Source organism: Pholcus phalangioides, unplaced genomic scaffold (assembly GCF_987345545.1).
Source record: "Pholcus phalangioides strain wild (caught in Gottingen) unplaced genomic scaffold, Ppha-v1.0 ptg000008l_1, whole genome shotgun sequence".
NCBI classification, from domain to species: domain Eukaryota; kingdom Metazoa; phylum Arthropoda; class Arachnida; order Araneae; family Pholcidae; genus Pholcus; species Pholcus phalangioides.
In genome coordinates, this window is record NW_028301601.1 from 18,557,946 (window position 1) to 18,572,126 (window position 14,181).

General features: G+C 37.2%; 1 protein-coding gene across 1 annotated transcript in view; it reads right to left on the reverse strand.

The window, feature by feature from the left end:
- The window catches only part of Mco1 (Multicopper oxidase 1), a 67,663-nt gene that overhangs the window by 3,607 nt on the left and 49,875 nt on the right, over window positions 1-14,181 (reverse strand). Inside the window, exons 12-14 of the mRNA XM_089234311.1 lie at window positions 11,916-12,249; window positions 11,356-11,822; window positions 7,562-7,720 (exon numbers count right to left, since the gene is read on the reverse strand). Of these exons, the coding sequence (XP_089090437.1) occupies window positions 7,562-7,720; window positions 11,356-11,822; window positions 11,916-12,249 (960 nt within the window). The remainder of the gene's footprint in view (window positions 1-7,561; window positions 7,721-11,355; window positions 11,823-11,915; window positions 12,250-14,181) is intronic.

The following is a 14,181-nucleotide window of genomic DNA, read 5'->3' on the forward strand; positions in this document are numbered from 1 at the left end:
TTAAGTCATTTAAATGTTGATGTGATCATTGTTCACATCTGAAAATGTGCCACGGGCCGCTTAAATGTTCTGGAATCGTACCACTGGGCACTTGAGCGATCTGTAAAAATGTGCCGCTTAGTTCATTTTTACAAAATTAGGTTTGAGGTGGGCAGGCCACATCAGATAACCCTCAGGGTTATTTTCTTCCGAAATTTCAATTAAAAAAAACATTTATATATTTTTAATATATAAATAGTTATATAGTTTTGATCGTGGGAGGGGGCACGAGCCCCCTATGCCCCCTCCCCCGTTACGTCTCTGATCCCACCAATATGCGTTAGGATTCAGAGGGGCAGAGCTGATGACGAAATTTTGCTGACAAGGGGGGGGGGGTCAAAAATGGCTAAAAATTTGCTTACATAATACTTGAACGGCCCCAAAGACGGGCCTCACAAAAATGAGATCACATCGAAATTTTCGAGAATTCGCCATGTAGGTCATCAGAAAAATCACTTGGCCCGGGGGCCCATGATGCTTTTAAGAAGGCCCTGCTCACTGGTCCTTCCTTGTGTCAGATTATCTGTGAAAACAACACATTCCGATACTTCCAGAACCAGCTTATTCCCTTGATCTCGCCCCCCATGTGACTTTTTTTCCTTTTTTCGGATAAAGAATTTGTTTAACCTTTTAAGTGGTTTTTTAAATTTTCCTGATCTGCATTATAACTGCCACTGTGGAAATCACGAAATCTTGTAGAAAGCGCCACCTATTTTCAAAAAAAAAGAATATTTTTCCCGATCTCGTGAGCTGTTGAATGCGTTCCCCTCGACATAAAATAATATTAATAATAGTTTTTTTTGTTATTTATGCTTTAAGCACATAATCGTATATTCCAACCTCGAAGGAAAAGGAATAGCACCCTTCATCTCCCACCCTTCTGTTATCAGACTTTGAATAGAAGCTGACTCCGCCCACTGGCAGTTGATTGACAGGACGGGGGAGGAGAAGAAAAACATGTTATCACGTGAAGAAAACGTACTACGATATGTGGGTCGAGGTTGCCGTTTTGAAAGAGTTTTAAGAACCCGAGATATTTCAGGATTGCCATTATGTTAGGGTTTTAAGAACCCGAGATATCTCGGGATTGCCACTGTAAGAGTTAAGACACAATTTATATCATGTTCCGGTGCAGCGTCGTTTCAACTAAGGGAAAAATATAAGCAGATGCAATAAGGTGGTGTGCAGGAGGTTGTTTTTTGTTATACTCTCAGAGTGATCGTATTTTATCAGGAAAAATGCGGGAAATTTTGAAATGATAATAACGGGATGTCGCCAATTCTCGCTAAATGTTGTCGATTGCCAGACAAATCGCCAATTCCTTGTAAATAACCGTTGGCGAGAAAGTCCTACAGCAATGTCTGTAGTGATTTAAAATGCATTTCACGGGGGAAAAGGTTGAACTCGGCCAGGGCAGTATTAACGGCATCACTGGCCTACAGGCAAAGTGATTTTTCTGGGGCTCCCTACTTGGCTAGAAATACCTGTTACCCAATTTCATACTCTCTGTCGAAAATTTGATCAGTTCTCATTTTCCAGAGTCCCTTTCTGCAACATGTGAAATTAATTTTGATATTTATAGTCATAATTACCACACACACACACATCCATCCGTCCCCTATTTTAGTAAGGGTTATGAGTTAGGGTAAGCTTTGTTGAAAAAAAGAAAACGGTCCTTTTTAATAAGAATAAAAAAAGTCAAGAAGTGCAAAATTACGAAATTTCCTGTGTACGTGTCATATTATCACCATAATTATGACAGAACGGAATAACGATAAAAAATTCGTCGTTATATCCGAGATCGCTGCGTTTCAATTGACGTTATAAGTGAGTTCAGTGGACATTATTCTCAATGTGAGAATTTGTCAGAATCACCAAACAATGACGTTATACCTTGGTTAATACAAAACCAAGTTGCGGCTACAACGCAAGTCGTTACAATCGAGTTCAACTGTATATATAAAAGGAGCCCCCCCCCCAAGGCGGGGTCTTCCATAGAAATTATATACTACAAAGAGCTCCGCGAGCATGAAAAAAAAAAGGGTAGAGAACAGCTGCCTTAGACATTTTTAGCGTAATTCGCAATAAAGATGCGATCACGGACGAGCAAAAAAAAAAAACAGAAAAATCCAATCCTGTCCCAAAGGACGATTTATCATCGAAGCTTTCGAAACGATTCATATAAAAACAAGTATTTTTGTCTCCTTTGGAAACGTTTTCACAATTTAATAAAATACGACATACTCGTGTATAGGTAGGCTGAAAAATAGAAATAAATAGAAATAAATTTTTCGTCGTAGTCAGTATATACTTTTCCTGTACTCATTGCAAAAATGTTAAGAAATCAGATATATTTCTTTTTTTTTTATCTTTTTCTTTACTCCAGGCGATATTTTTCTGATGGGGGGGGGGGGAAACCTTCGATTTTCCTTAAAAAATATATATTTTTTCCTATTTATCTCTTTCCAAAAAAAACAGAATTTTTCCTTCTTTTCCCGAATTTTTCTACGACTCTTCAAAGAGTCCATTTCTCTCTCTGTGTATTATTATTATTTTCTTCTCTTTCTTTTACGATTTTTTTCCCGTATTTTATTTTCTTTCAAGATTTTTTCCCGTGTTTTATTTTCTCTTCCAAGAGATTTTTTTCGTTTTTTTTTTATTATTTTCCTTTATTTTTACGATCATATTCGACTCGAATGAGCGGAAGATCGGAAACTTACGTTTTTTTTTGGGGGTTTTTTCATCTATCTCTTCTACGAAATAAAAGATTTTTTTTCTTCCCGGTAAAACTTTCGAATATTTCTGTTATTTCTTTATGTTTGGGCGCAAGAAACATGTTTTGTGGCAGCAGCATCCGATATTTATTCTTTTCTGAAGAGTTTTTTTAAAGGGTTTTAATGCATATTTATTTATTTTAAACATGATAAAATGTATGTTTTATAGGACTTCTGAATGAATTATGGCTCTAACTAATTTTTCTTTGAATGCATACGTCTTCAAAACAATGGTCTGATCCTCGAACTCTCTTGCATGGAATTTGAAAACTTAGTTTTTAATACTCACGTATCGAAAAGCATAAATTTATTTTTAGATAGAGTTTAGAGGGGTGTGGAGATTAATTTTGTTTGCACGAATTCAATGATATTCCGTTGACAAGAATACGACTATCGATTGATGTTTGTATACGCGAATTCAGACACATCTCCCGTTCATATCTGTATACCCCTATGGATAGGTCGGGTGATTAATGCATATCCCGTCTACAGATCGATTTTGTTTACAAGAACTCACTGATATACCGTTGATTTGTGGATATACATCTAGTGCAAACAAGATTCATTGACGTTAACATTGAAAACGTCTATGGATCAATCTTGCTTGCACGAATTCAAGTATATCTTGGTGATATAAATATGTTTACGGATTGATCTTGTTTACAGGAATCAAATGATATCTCGTTATTATAAATACGTCTATGGATCAATCTTGTTTACACACGCGGATAAGAATTCGTCTATGGGTCCATCTTGCTTGCATAAATCGAAGGATACCCTGTTGAAATGAATACGTCTACGAATTTGTCTTGTTTACGTGAACTCATGGATATCCCGTGAATATGGATACTTCTGCGGATCCTGATTATTTTCATGATTTCAGTGATGTTCCTTGAGTATGAGGAGCTAGAGGGACCTATCTTATTCACACGAATTCTCTGATATACCGTGAATATGAATACGTCTACGAATTGACCTTATTTACATGAATTCAATGATATCCCGTTGACTAGAATACGACTACAGATTAATCTTTACATATATTCACTGTCACATCCTTGATATGTGAATAAACATCGAATGGGTCTTGCTTATGCAAATTTATAGACATTATATGATTACGTCAATAGATAGATCTTGTTTGCAGGATTTCACCGATTCGCTGTTGACATGAATGCGTCTACAGATCAATTTTGCTTACACAGCGATACCCGCATTGACGTCAATACTTCTATACGGATGGATCTTGAATGTATGAACTAAATATCCCGTTCACGCACATAAATATTTCTACGGATAGATCTTGTTTATACAGATTCAATGCTATCTCGGGGATACGATTACGTCTACGGATCGATCTTGCTTCCAAGTATTCAAAGACACCTCGTGGATATGAATGCGTCTAAACAGATCAATCTTCTTCACATGAGTTTGGATATACTCCGATGCTATGAATATATCCACGGATTTCTGGATTCAGTGTCACGACAAAAGATTAATGCCATAAACGACATAACAGTGGAATAGGCTAATGATTTTTTAATTCCCTTAGACTTGTACAAATGGCCATAGGCAGAAGAAAATGCATGAGAAGATGTGTGCAGATACTTCTATAAAGGTACCTGAAAAACCAGACACACTCCCACGTTACTATTCCTATGGAATCTCTAACGTATAGGGAGTGTGCTGGAAAGATCTATAAAGGGAATAAATGTAAGAAATAATTCTAGAATAAATGGGAGAAAAATAATTCTAGAATAAATGGGAGAAAAATAATTCTAGAATAAATGGGAGAAAAATAATTCTAGAATAAATGGGAGAAAAATAATTCTAGAATAAATGGGAGAAAAATAATTCTATAATAAATGAAAGAAATAATTCTATAATAAATGAAAGAAATAATTCTAGAATAAATGAAAGAAATAATTCTAGAATAAATGGAAGAAATAATTCTATAATAAATGAAAGAAATAATTCTAGAATAAATGGAAAAAAATAATTCTAGAATAAATGGAAGAAATCATTCTAAAATAAATGGGAGAAAAATAATTCTAAAATAAAGGGGGGAAATAATTCTAGAATAAATGGAAGAAATAATTCTAGAATACAAGAAAGAAATAATTCTAGAATAAATGGAAAAAAATAATTCTAGAATAAATGGAAGAAATCATTCTAAAATAAATGGGAGAAAAATAATTCTATAATAAATGGAAGAAATAATTCTAGAATTAATGGAATAAATAATTCTAGAATTAATGGAATAAATAATTCTAGAATAAACGAAAGAAATAATTCTAGAATAAATGTAAGAAATAATTCTAAAATAAATGGAGGAAATAATTCTAGTATAAATGTAAGAAATAATTCTAGAATAAATGGAATAAATAATTCTAAAATAAATGGAGGAAATAATTCCAGTATAAATGTAAGAAATAATTCTAGAATAAATGGAATAAATAATTCTAAAATACATGAAATAATTCTAGAACAAATGAAAGAAATAATTCTAGAATAAATGAAAAAAATAATTCTGGAATAAATAATTCTAAAATAAATGGGAGAAAAATAATTCTATAAATGCTTCTATATTCTATATTATGCTTAATTAAATCGTATTTTTGAATCACCTTACATAAATGCTGTACAAATTCATGTGCTAGCTTCATATTTATCATGCATATGATATCATCATGTAACATGTTTTTATTTTTTTGTATTTGTTGTACGAATTATGTCTATATTAGGAATTCATGTTTATATTATTAATATGTTAATTTTTATAGCACCTCCACTGTTGCATGAGTTTATCATTTATTGTTTACTAGCTATATATTACCTAACACTGCCAGGGGTTTCTTCAATTTCTGGAAGAATCGAAAAAAGGGACAAATCATTATAAAGGATAAACTGCTATAGTACTGGCAGCATTAAAGAAGTGACAAACCATTATAAAGGCATATACACGTCGGAAACGCATTGTTAGAGAACCACGGTAAGCAAAGTAAACGTTCGGAAAGTGATTGTTGAGGCCCAAAAACCATTGTTGCTCTACGGTTTTTTGCCCATTTGGGGCATTTTCCCTGCTCTGACAAACTCTTGAAGTAGCCTATCGTTAAAGTCGGGTCCCGTTTGGTATATATATGCAAAATTTGGCAACGATCGATTTAAAATTGTGGATTAGCATTGTAGAGAACACACTCACACACAGAAAAAGAATTATATATATACTAGCTATAATACCCGGCGTTTTGCCCGGGTTTTCTTCAATGAGACTTTTTGGATCACGTGATATCTCCTTCTTTCTTTGGGGGACATACAAACTGTGTCTACGTTAACCAATATGGCGACTTCCTGCACGACTCATGATATAAACAAATCGAGATTTAAAGAAACTAAAAATGAAAATAATTTTTTTTTCTTTTTCAGGGGGCGCTAGGTATTTCGATTCCCGCCCCCCCGGAATTATCAAGTTATCCATCTGGCTATCAAAAAATTTCTTCGATATACTTTACGGGCCCATAATTAATTTAGAAACAATCTGAACTATACGAATTTATGCAGTTGAATGTTAGAAGACAATAAGGAGACATTAATTTTCATGCTTGAGAAGATATCAATAAAAAATTGAAATCAATGTTATTGCATGAATATATCCAACTCAAAAGTAAGTCCGGCTAATTACTTCATATTTAATCTTCTAGGCTTCGTATATCTCTAAGCGAACTGAATATTTCAAAAATCGAGAATTCAATACAATTTTTAAAATTATTGAAGTGACAGAAAACCCCACTAAGAAAAAAATTTCCGCATTTCTACAGTAAAATCGGCAATCTTAACACTGATTTCTATGAGGATCACCCTTTGCCTGACGCTCTAAGTGATGCTGATGATGATTTTGACATCTATTCAAAAAGCCTCATTACTGGGAGTATTGAAAATGTGTTAAACCATTATAAAGGCATAAACTATTATACATACACACACTGGCAGCATTAAAGAAGTGACAAACCATTGTAAAGGCATATACACGTCTGAAACGCATTCTTAGAGAACCAAGGTAACCAAAGTAAACGTTCGGAAAGTGATTGCTGAGGTCCAAAAACCATTGTTGCCCGACAGTTTTTTTGCCCATTTGAGGCCTTTTCCCTGCTCTGACGAAATTTTAAAGTAGATTATCGTTTAAGTCGGGTCCCATTTGGTATACAGTCAAACCTCGTTAGTGCGTCATCCGGTTAACACGTCACTCTGCTAACCGGGTCACTTTTTGGACGTCCCAATTGTCCTCAGGAAGGAATTAGCACAGCTATGGCTTACTCCGCTTACTAAATCATATTTTTTTCTCTCCCAAGAGTAACTCATTGTAACTACACTCATATTGTAACTACTACCTTTCTCTGTTGTACTTTTGTTCACTATATATCTGAAAATAATATTACTGAACTGTATTTTAATAAGCCATTTATTGTAACAACCAATATGGGACATCGTCTCCTTGGTTGCCATCATAAAATATGTATTCAAACAAATTGTAAAACAAATTTGAAATTGAAATTAAAGGCTTTCCTTGGAATTGATAAGGTTAGTTTTTTCTTAGCAGGAAATGTGAAAGAACTCAGTAAGAAAACAACAATGGTCTCTTACATTTATGTTTCATGTACACTGTATATATCTAGCGGTGCTGAGAGTAAATTTACCGCCAGAATAAGTCGAGTTAAGAAGGAGAGAGAATTGATTTTTTTTGGGCTTACCGTGCATGCGGTTGCTGAGCACGAATTCGGCGTCCTTCCTGTCGACCGTTTCCGGCTTCCGGCAGAAACGGCGGATGTTCTCGTCTAAGTACCAACTCGTATTTTCGTCGAAGATTGTGTAAAGAACTGCAAATTCGTGTTCGACATCTTTCCGGGTTCCTGAATAAGAAACGAAAAAGAAATGATCGATTTTTCACCGAACATCGAGGCAAACTTTTCCGTTTCGTGTGATTCGCAATTAATTTATCAACTATCAGTTCGGAGATTGATTTTATTTGAAGCGATTTGGGTACGGATTTTCCACAGTCTTTCCGAATTTTTGTCAACCCTTCAAGCGTTATTCAAATTTCCACTGGTCCGCATTGAACTGCCACAGTGGAATTCGCTAGATTAAGGGTGCTTTAACCTTGAGGAGAGTGTATGGGGCCACTTCATTGATTCGAAAACACGTCGCGGAATACTTGGTTGAGTGATCTAGAACAACGCCGCAGGTTACTCAAGTGATCTGTAGATGTTCCGCGGGTCACTTAAGCCAGGTTTTCCTAGGAGCAGGCTTTCTGCTGCGCGTCCAGCGTGAAAACTGTGATTGGTCAAAAAAACCTGAATTTCAGGTTTTCAACCAATCAGCGTTTTCACGCTGCGCACTGCGCAGAAATTTTAATCCTAGGAAGACCCGGCTTTAAATTACATTACTGTGCCGCGGATAACTTAAGAAATCCGGAACTGTGATAGGTAAATATGCTGCGGGCCACTTAAGTGCTCTGTAGATGTGCCGCGGGAAGCTTGAGTGCTCTATAGATGTGGTGGTAAAATGCTTGTCTGTCACCGTGAAGGTTGCCGTCAGGTCATAGGTTCGAAGCGGCGGGGGGGAAGACTATAGATAACAAGATATTTTCCCCCTAACGAGCTTAAGACGACACCACCGATAGATGGCACCTTCAATTCCATCTCAACTCGTTAACGTCAGTGAATTGTGTATAGGGATATGGCTGGAGTTGGTGTGTGATGGAATAAATATGAGGTAAATGAAAGTAAACAAAGATCTCGTTTGTTTTTAGGCTTAGAAATTATTATTATTTCCGTGAAATAAACATGGTTTACGTAATGGATGAGTTATGAAAACATCTTAAATGTTTAAATATTCGATATTTCAGTGAATACAGTAGACTCTCGATAATCCGGCACATATCAGACCAGAGTGTGCCGGATTATAGAAATCTCTGGAAGATAGTTGAAAACCCCCCTTTGAATAATACAGTAGACGATGCTTATTAGAATCACGGATAATTTTATCATTCGGGTATTGTTACGATTTTTACGAAGTACCAATATCATAATATGGGAAAAAAATTTCTCGGGATTTCGGTTTATGCTATCAATTTTTTATTTCCATCTGAAGTTTCTTTGCGCATTTTAACGCTGAGTTTAGACTAGATTTTTTGCCAATAAATTATCGTTATCAATCTGCAAGATTTTGAAAGAGGCAGAAGATGTACCCTTTCCTTGCCGACAATCGTTTCCATACCCGGTTCACAATACCCTATTTGGGCAGTAGGTTCTATGGGTACCGTACATTGAGAAACATATTGGATAAATCCATTGAAACTTCTCATAACGGCTGAATAAAAATAATAAGCAGTTTTTTTTTACTTTTATTCAGCTATTTTAAATAATTCAGCTTTTTTTTATACCCTTCTTTAAGACAATGTGGAAAAAGAAAACGGCACGATTGAACATTATGCAATCATGGGTGTGAAAAAGAAAAACCGAGTAATCTGGTTTTAATACGTTCCGTTCGATTAAAACTGGAGGTAGGGTCATCGTATTTGCTTTTAGAGTTTCTTTCGGATGCAGTTATCAATCGGTTATTGTTATCAGCCCCGATGTGATCACATCAATCGGCCTGCACTGTATAAACTTCTGCGCTCAGACATGCCGTGACATATTTTCCTCTTCCATGGGCTTGAATGAAAGAAAAACTCCGGATTACTGGTGGGGCCGGATTATATGTCACGATCGAAGTATCGAGAGCCTACTGTATTTAAACATTAAGACCACTCTTAAAAACCTAAACCATGAACTTTTTCCTGTTAGACTGTGAAGACAATGTGTTTGGCAATGTGCAGACATGACTGAAAACACACAGCCACGCTGAATGAGGCTTCTGTTCGCGTGGCGGCGATATCAGAGAGCCGTTTTGTAATTATTGTAAATTTTTTGTTCATAGGATTTTTTTAAATTGCTATTGCGAATTTTTTCCTATTTATCTCTATGCCATTGTGAATTTTTTCCTATTTATCTCTATGCTCTATTGTGAATTTTTTCCTATTTATCTCTATGCTATTGTGATTTTTTTCCTATTTATCTCTATGCTCTATTGTGAATTTTTTCCTATTTATCTCTATGCCATTGTGAATTTTTTCCTATTTATCTCTATGCTCTATTGTGAATTTTTTCCTATTTATCTCTATGCTATTGTGATTTTTTTCCTATTTATCTCTATGCTCTATTGCGAATTTTTTCCTATTTATCTCTATGCCATTGTGAATTTTTTCCTATTTATCTCTATGCTCTATTGCGAATTTTTTCCTATTTATCTCTATGCCATTGTGAATTTTTTCCTATTTATCTCTATGCTCTATTGTGAATTTTTTCCTATTTATCTCTATGCTATTGTGATTTTTTTCCTATTTATCTCTATGCTATTGCAAATTTTTTTCCTATTTATCTCTGTGCTATTGTGAATTTTTTTTTTAATTCTTCATTGTCGTGCATTTAATGCATTTGCAACTTATGTATAAGCATGAAAAAGCACCCGACATCGCCCAGCCTATCCCCCTCCTCATCAGGGGCAATGGCTAAGATTGACAATTGACGATAGAGTCTGTGCTGTTCACGGTATGAAATGTGTTTGACTAATTAAATGTTTTTTTGTATCAATTATAGGTCAAGGGGCAGTAAAAAAATAAAATTTGTATTTTTATTATGTATATGCAGCTCTAATTAAAAACGCATGTCTAAGATCTTACTTTAGTTAAATCCTTTTCACCGGTCTTGTGCAGATCACCCCAGAGACACATGTTTTTCCGAAATTAGCTCTCCAGATCGCAAATACCTTCGAATGCGGTATTGTTGGGATTTCGCTGTCTGGGGATTATGTCCGGAACCAATTTTTTTCGTCAGGATTTCAAAATTTCCAGGATTTTCGTGTTGGAATCTCGGTGTTATAGAGATTTTGGTGTCCGAATCTCAGATTTGTCAGGATTTTGATATCCGGATCTAAGTACTGTCGGGATTTTGACTGGTGAGAACGAGATTTCGGTATATCTGATGTCGGTATTACGTCCGGAATCGATTTTTTTTTTCAGCATTTCGATATTTTCATCATTTTGGCGTCAAGAATTCAGCATTGCCGAGATTTTGGCTGGTCAGTTGAGGGATTTAGGTATTACCTCGCTGTCAGAAACGATTTTTTGTGTCAGGATTTTAATCAGCTGTAATTTCTGATGTCTGGGTTTTTGGCGTCGGGATTATGTCTGGAATCGATATTTTTTGTCGGAATTTTAGTGTCGAGTTTTCAATATTATGGGGATTTCGGTCGATCGGGATTTCTGTTGTCTGGATTTTTGGTGTCAGGATCGTGCCCGGTTTTTTGTACTGGTAGTATTATTCTATGATAAAAATGTATGCAAGGACATTTTCCTGTGCACCTTGTATATTGGGTGAAATCCCGATTTTGATTTGTGAACACACACACACACACCTACACACCTCAAGCAATTTGCAACTCTTACCGTCATCTCTGAGAATTCCAGGCCTGCAAATAACCAGTGGCCCTATGAGACCAGCATTGGTGTCTTTAACAGGATCGACGGCCGAATAATACGTGTAAGGATTGCAGTTGAAACCTCCTTTATCACCAGGTCCGGAGGATTCAGGGACGGTCCATTCGTAAGCGAAAACGTCACCGGGCATCACTGCTCGTTCGTCCCAGCCGAGAGACGCGAAATCTCTGGGCTTCAAGTTATGGACAGCGTGTGGATGTATAGAGTAAGGCCTCGAAGCCATGTTTCTGAAAGTCACCCTCAAGATATCACCGACTTCAGCTTTTATGAACGGACCCATCACTGCTAAGTGTTTCTCGCCATCTTTACGGGACTTTTGAGCACTGAAACTAGAGTCTGTATATTCTCTGTAGACTGCCTTGATGTAACGGGAACCGATTCGATCGTCTCCTCTCAATACAAAACGTCGACTTTCCCTGAAAATATAACGAACAAAATAATTATTATATTCGAAATACCCAATTTTCTAGCATTTCTTCATTTCTCATCGACATTCAAATAAAGCTTACTCGTTGTCACGCAAGCTTCCACCATGTATGAGATGCCGATCTAACGGCGCGTACTCCCATTCTTCTTCAACCGCTGCTATGAAATACTCCCTGATTTTACCACCAGAACTGAAACTTTGCTTGGGTGTCCTGTCACCGAAGTTCGGGGTTAAGACACTGTTGTCTTCGGGAATATCATCTGCGTAGACGACGGAGCTCGATCTCGGTGAAGCGACCCGCTCGGCGTTGTATTGGCGCTTTTTCCTGTTGTTGCCGTTGCAGTTCGAGACTCGGTACAGAGCCCTCATACCTCCGGATAAATGACTGTTTGTCCTGCATTCGACGATCCAGTCTCCTGTAGTAGCATTTACAGAAAGAATACGTTTTATGAGAAAAAAACTTAATGCAGTGGAAAAAAGTATTGCAGTGCAGTGTGGCAAGTGTTGTGCCGCATCTCAAATGTGAGCCCTCTGAAATCGGCTTCGAGTTTTGAAATATGAATGCTTTCTAATCAGAAGAAAGTATGTTTTGAATAAAGTTTTGAAGAATTCAAAATATTATTGTTTCGAGAGTAATTCTTCTTGTGCGTACGAATATTCGACTAAAGCTGAGTCTACACTCGTGTCCAGCTTGGTCGTAGGTTGGTCATGGGCGAGTAACATGGCGGCTCTACCATTTGCAATGATCGTCAAATGGTGGAGGCGTTCTTTCTCCACCCTATCGTCTTGAGTAATTTACTACCGAATGTGTTGTACTGGAAGTGTGCACACGTACCTAACAGTCTGATCGGGTATCTAGTGTTATATATATATGCGTGAATTTTTAGTGCTACTATCTATTTTTCTAACTACGAGTTAAGTGTAATAACTGAATATTTGTACCGTAGTAGATCTTTTGCTCTTTAGAGTGAGATAGATGGCTTTTTTCTCAGCCTGAGATATCAAGGAAACAGTTATTTTCAGGATATTATGTTGAGGTGAACTCAGAAAGAAAAGTCATCAAGTCTCCGCCGGGACTCGAACCCAGGCCCTCTTGCATACCGGGCAAGCATGCTACCTATTTCCTTTATATCTCGAGCTGAAAAAAAGCCATCTATCTCACGCTAAACCGTCCCACTCGGGGGCCATTTCCTGCAGTTATAGAGGCTACTAATGCCTCTACTTCAGCGCCTCACGCCACAGTGCGTGAAATAAGGAAGACAGGGTCAGGTCTCCAGTGGTGTAGATGGTAGCATGCTTGCCCGGTATGCAAGAGGGCATGGGTTCGAGTCCCGGTGGAGACTTGATGACTTTTCTTTCCGAGTTCACCTCAGCATAATATCCGGAAAATAACTGTTTTTGTTTTGCTCTTTGTTGCGAGACTTTTTCACGAATGTTGGAGGCTGGAAGATATTGGAAGGCTGGTTGAAGAGAACGTCTAGGACCTTTCAGCCCCTTCCTCCCTCCTCCCCTCCGACCGAGTCAAAGAAGCTGCATTTGTTTCTGATTTCGCACATGTTGGTCGAAGAATTCCGACAGTCACAACACGGAGAGTGTTCTAGAAGCAAATATTCGCCAAAGAACATTGTGCCAGGCTGGACCAGTGTTTAGTCAGTCTACGTCACGAGTGCTTCAGTACAGTGGGGGAGGCAAACATCGGAACCAAATGTTTGCAAATGACTATTGGCCCTGGACATGATGAGTGTGGCCCTACCTTTACGAGTATAAACTAAAAATACTACATGAGTAATGAGTATGAGAAAAAACTCGTTTACGAGTTACTTGAGCAACATGCGGAAGCTATGATGCCCGTTTATTCTGTTGCACTCGCCCATTTTGTACAAATAAGGTTTACGCCACGAACCCCTTTTTTTTACAGAGAAATATTCAGTTCATACTGTGATACAAAAATAATGATTTGATTGTTCATCATCTAAGCTCACAGATTCATTGAATCGATCTCTGGTTGAAAACGAGGGCTGTAACCCCCTGACTGCGCTCCTATTACTAATGAATGACTTGAATCATGTTAGATTCTTTCAAAATTCTTAGACATTGTCAGTGCCGTCTTAACGCATGGGGGCCCCGCTCGAGGGCCGTAAATGTAACGAGATCTGACTCCATTTTTTCATTGCAAGTGTATAAACTAGTAGGCACATATCAATGGTTCAGTGGTAAGGTGCTCGTTTACTGCTATGAAGGTTGCCGTCAGGTCCACGGGTTCGATTCTGGGGAAAGACATAATTATTACTTGAGTCTATCGAACCTGAGGCGGCCGTCGATAGATGACACTTTTTTTTTCTGACCCA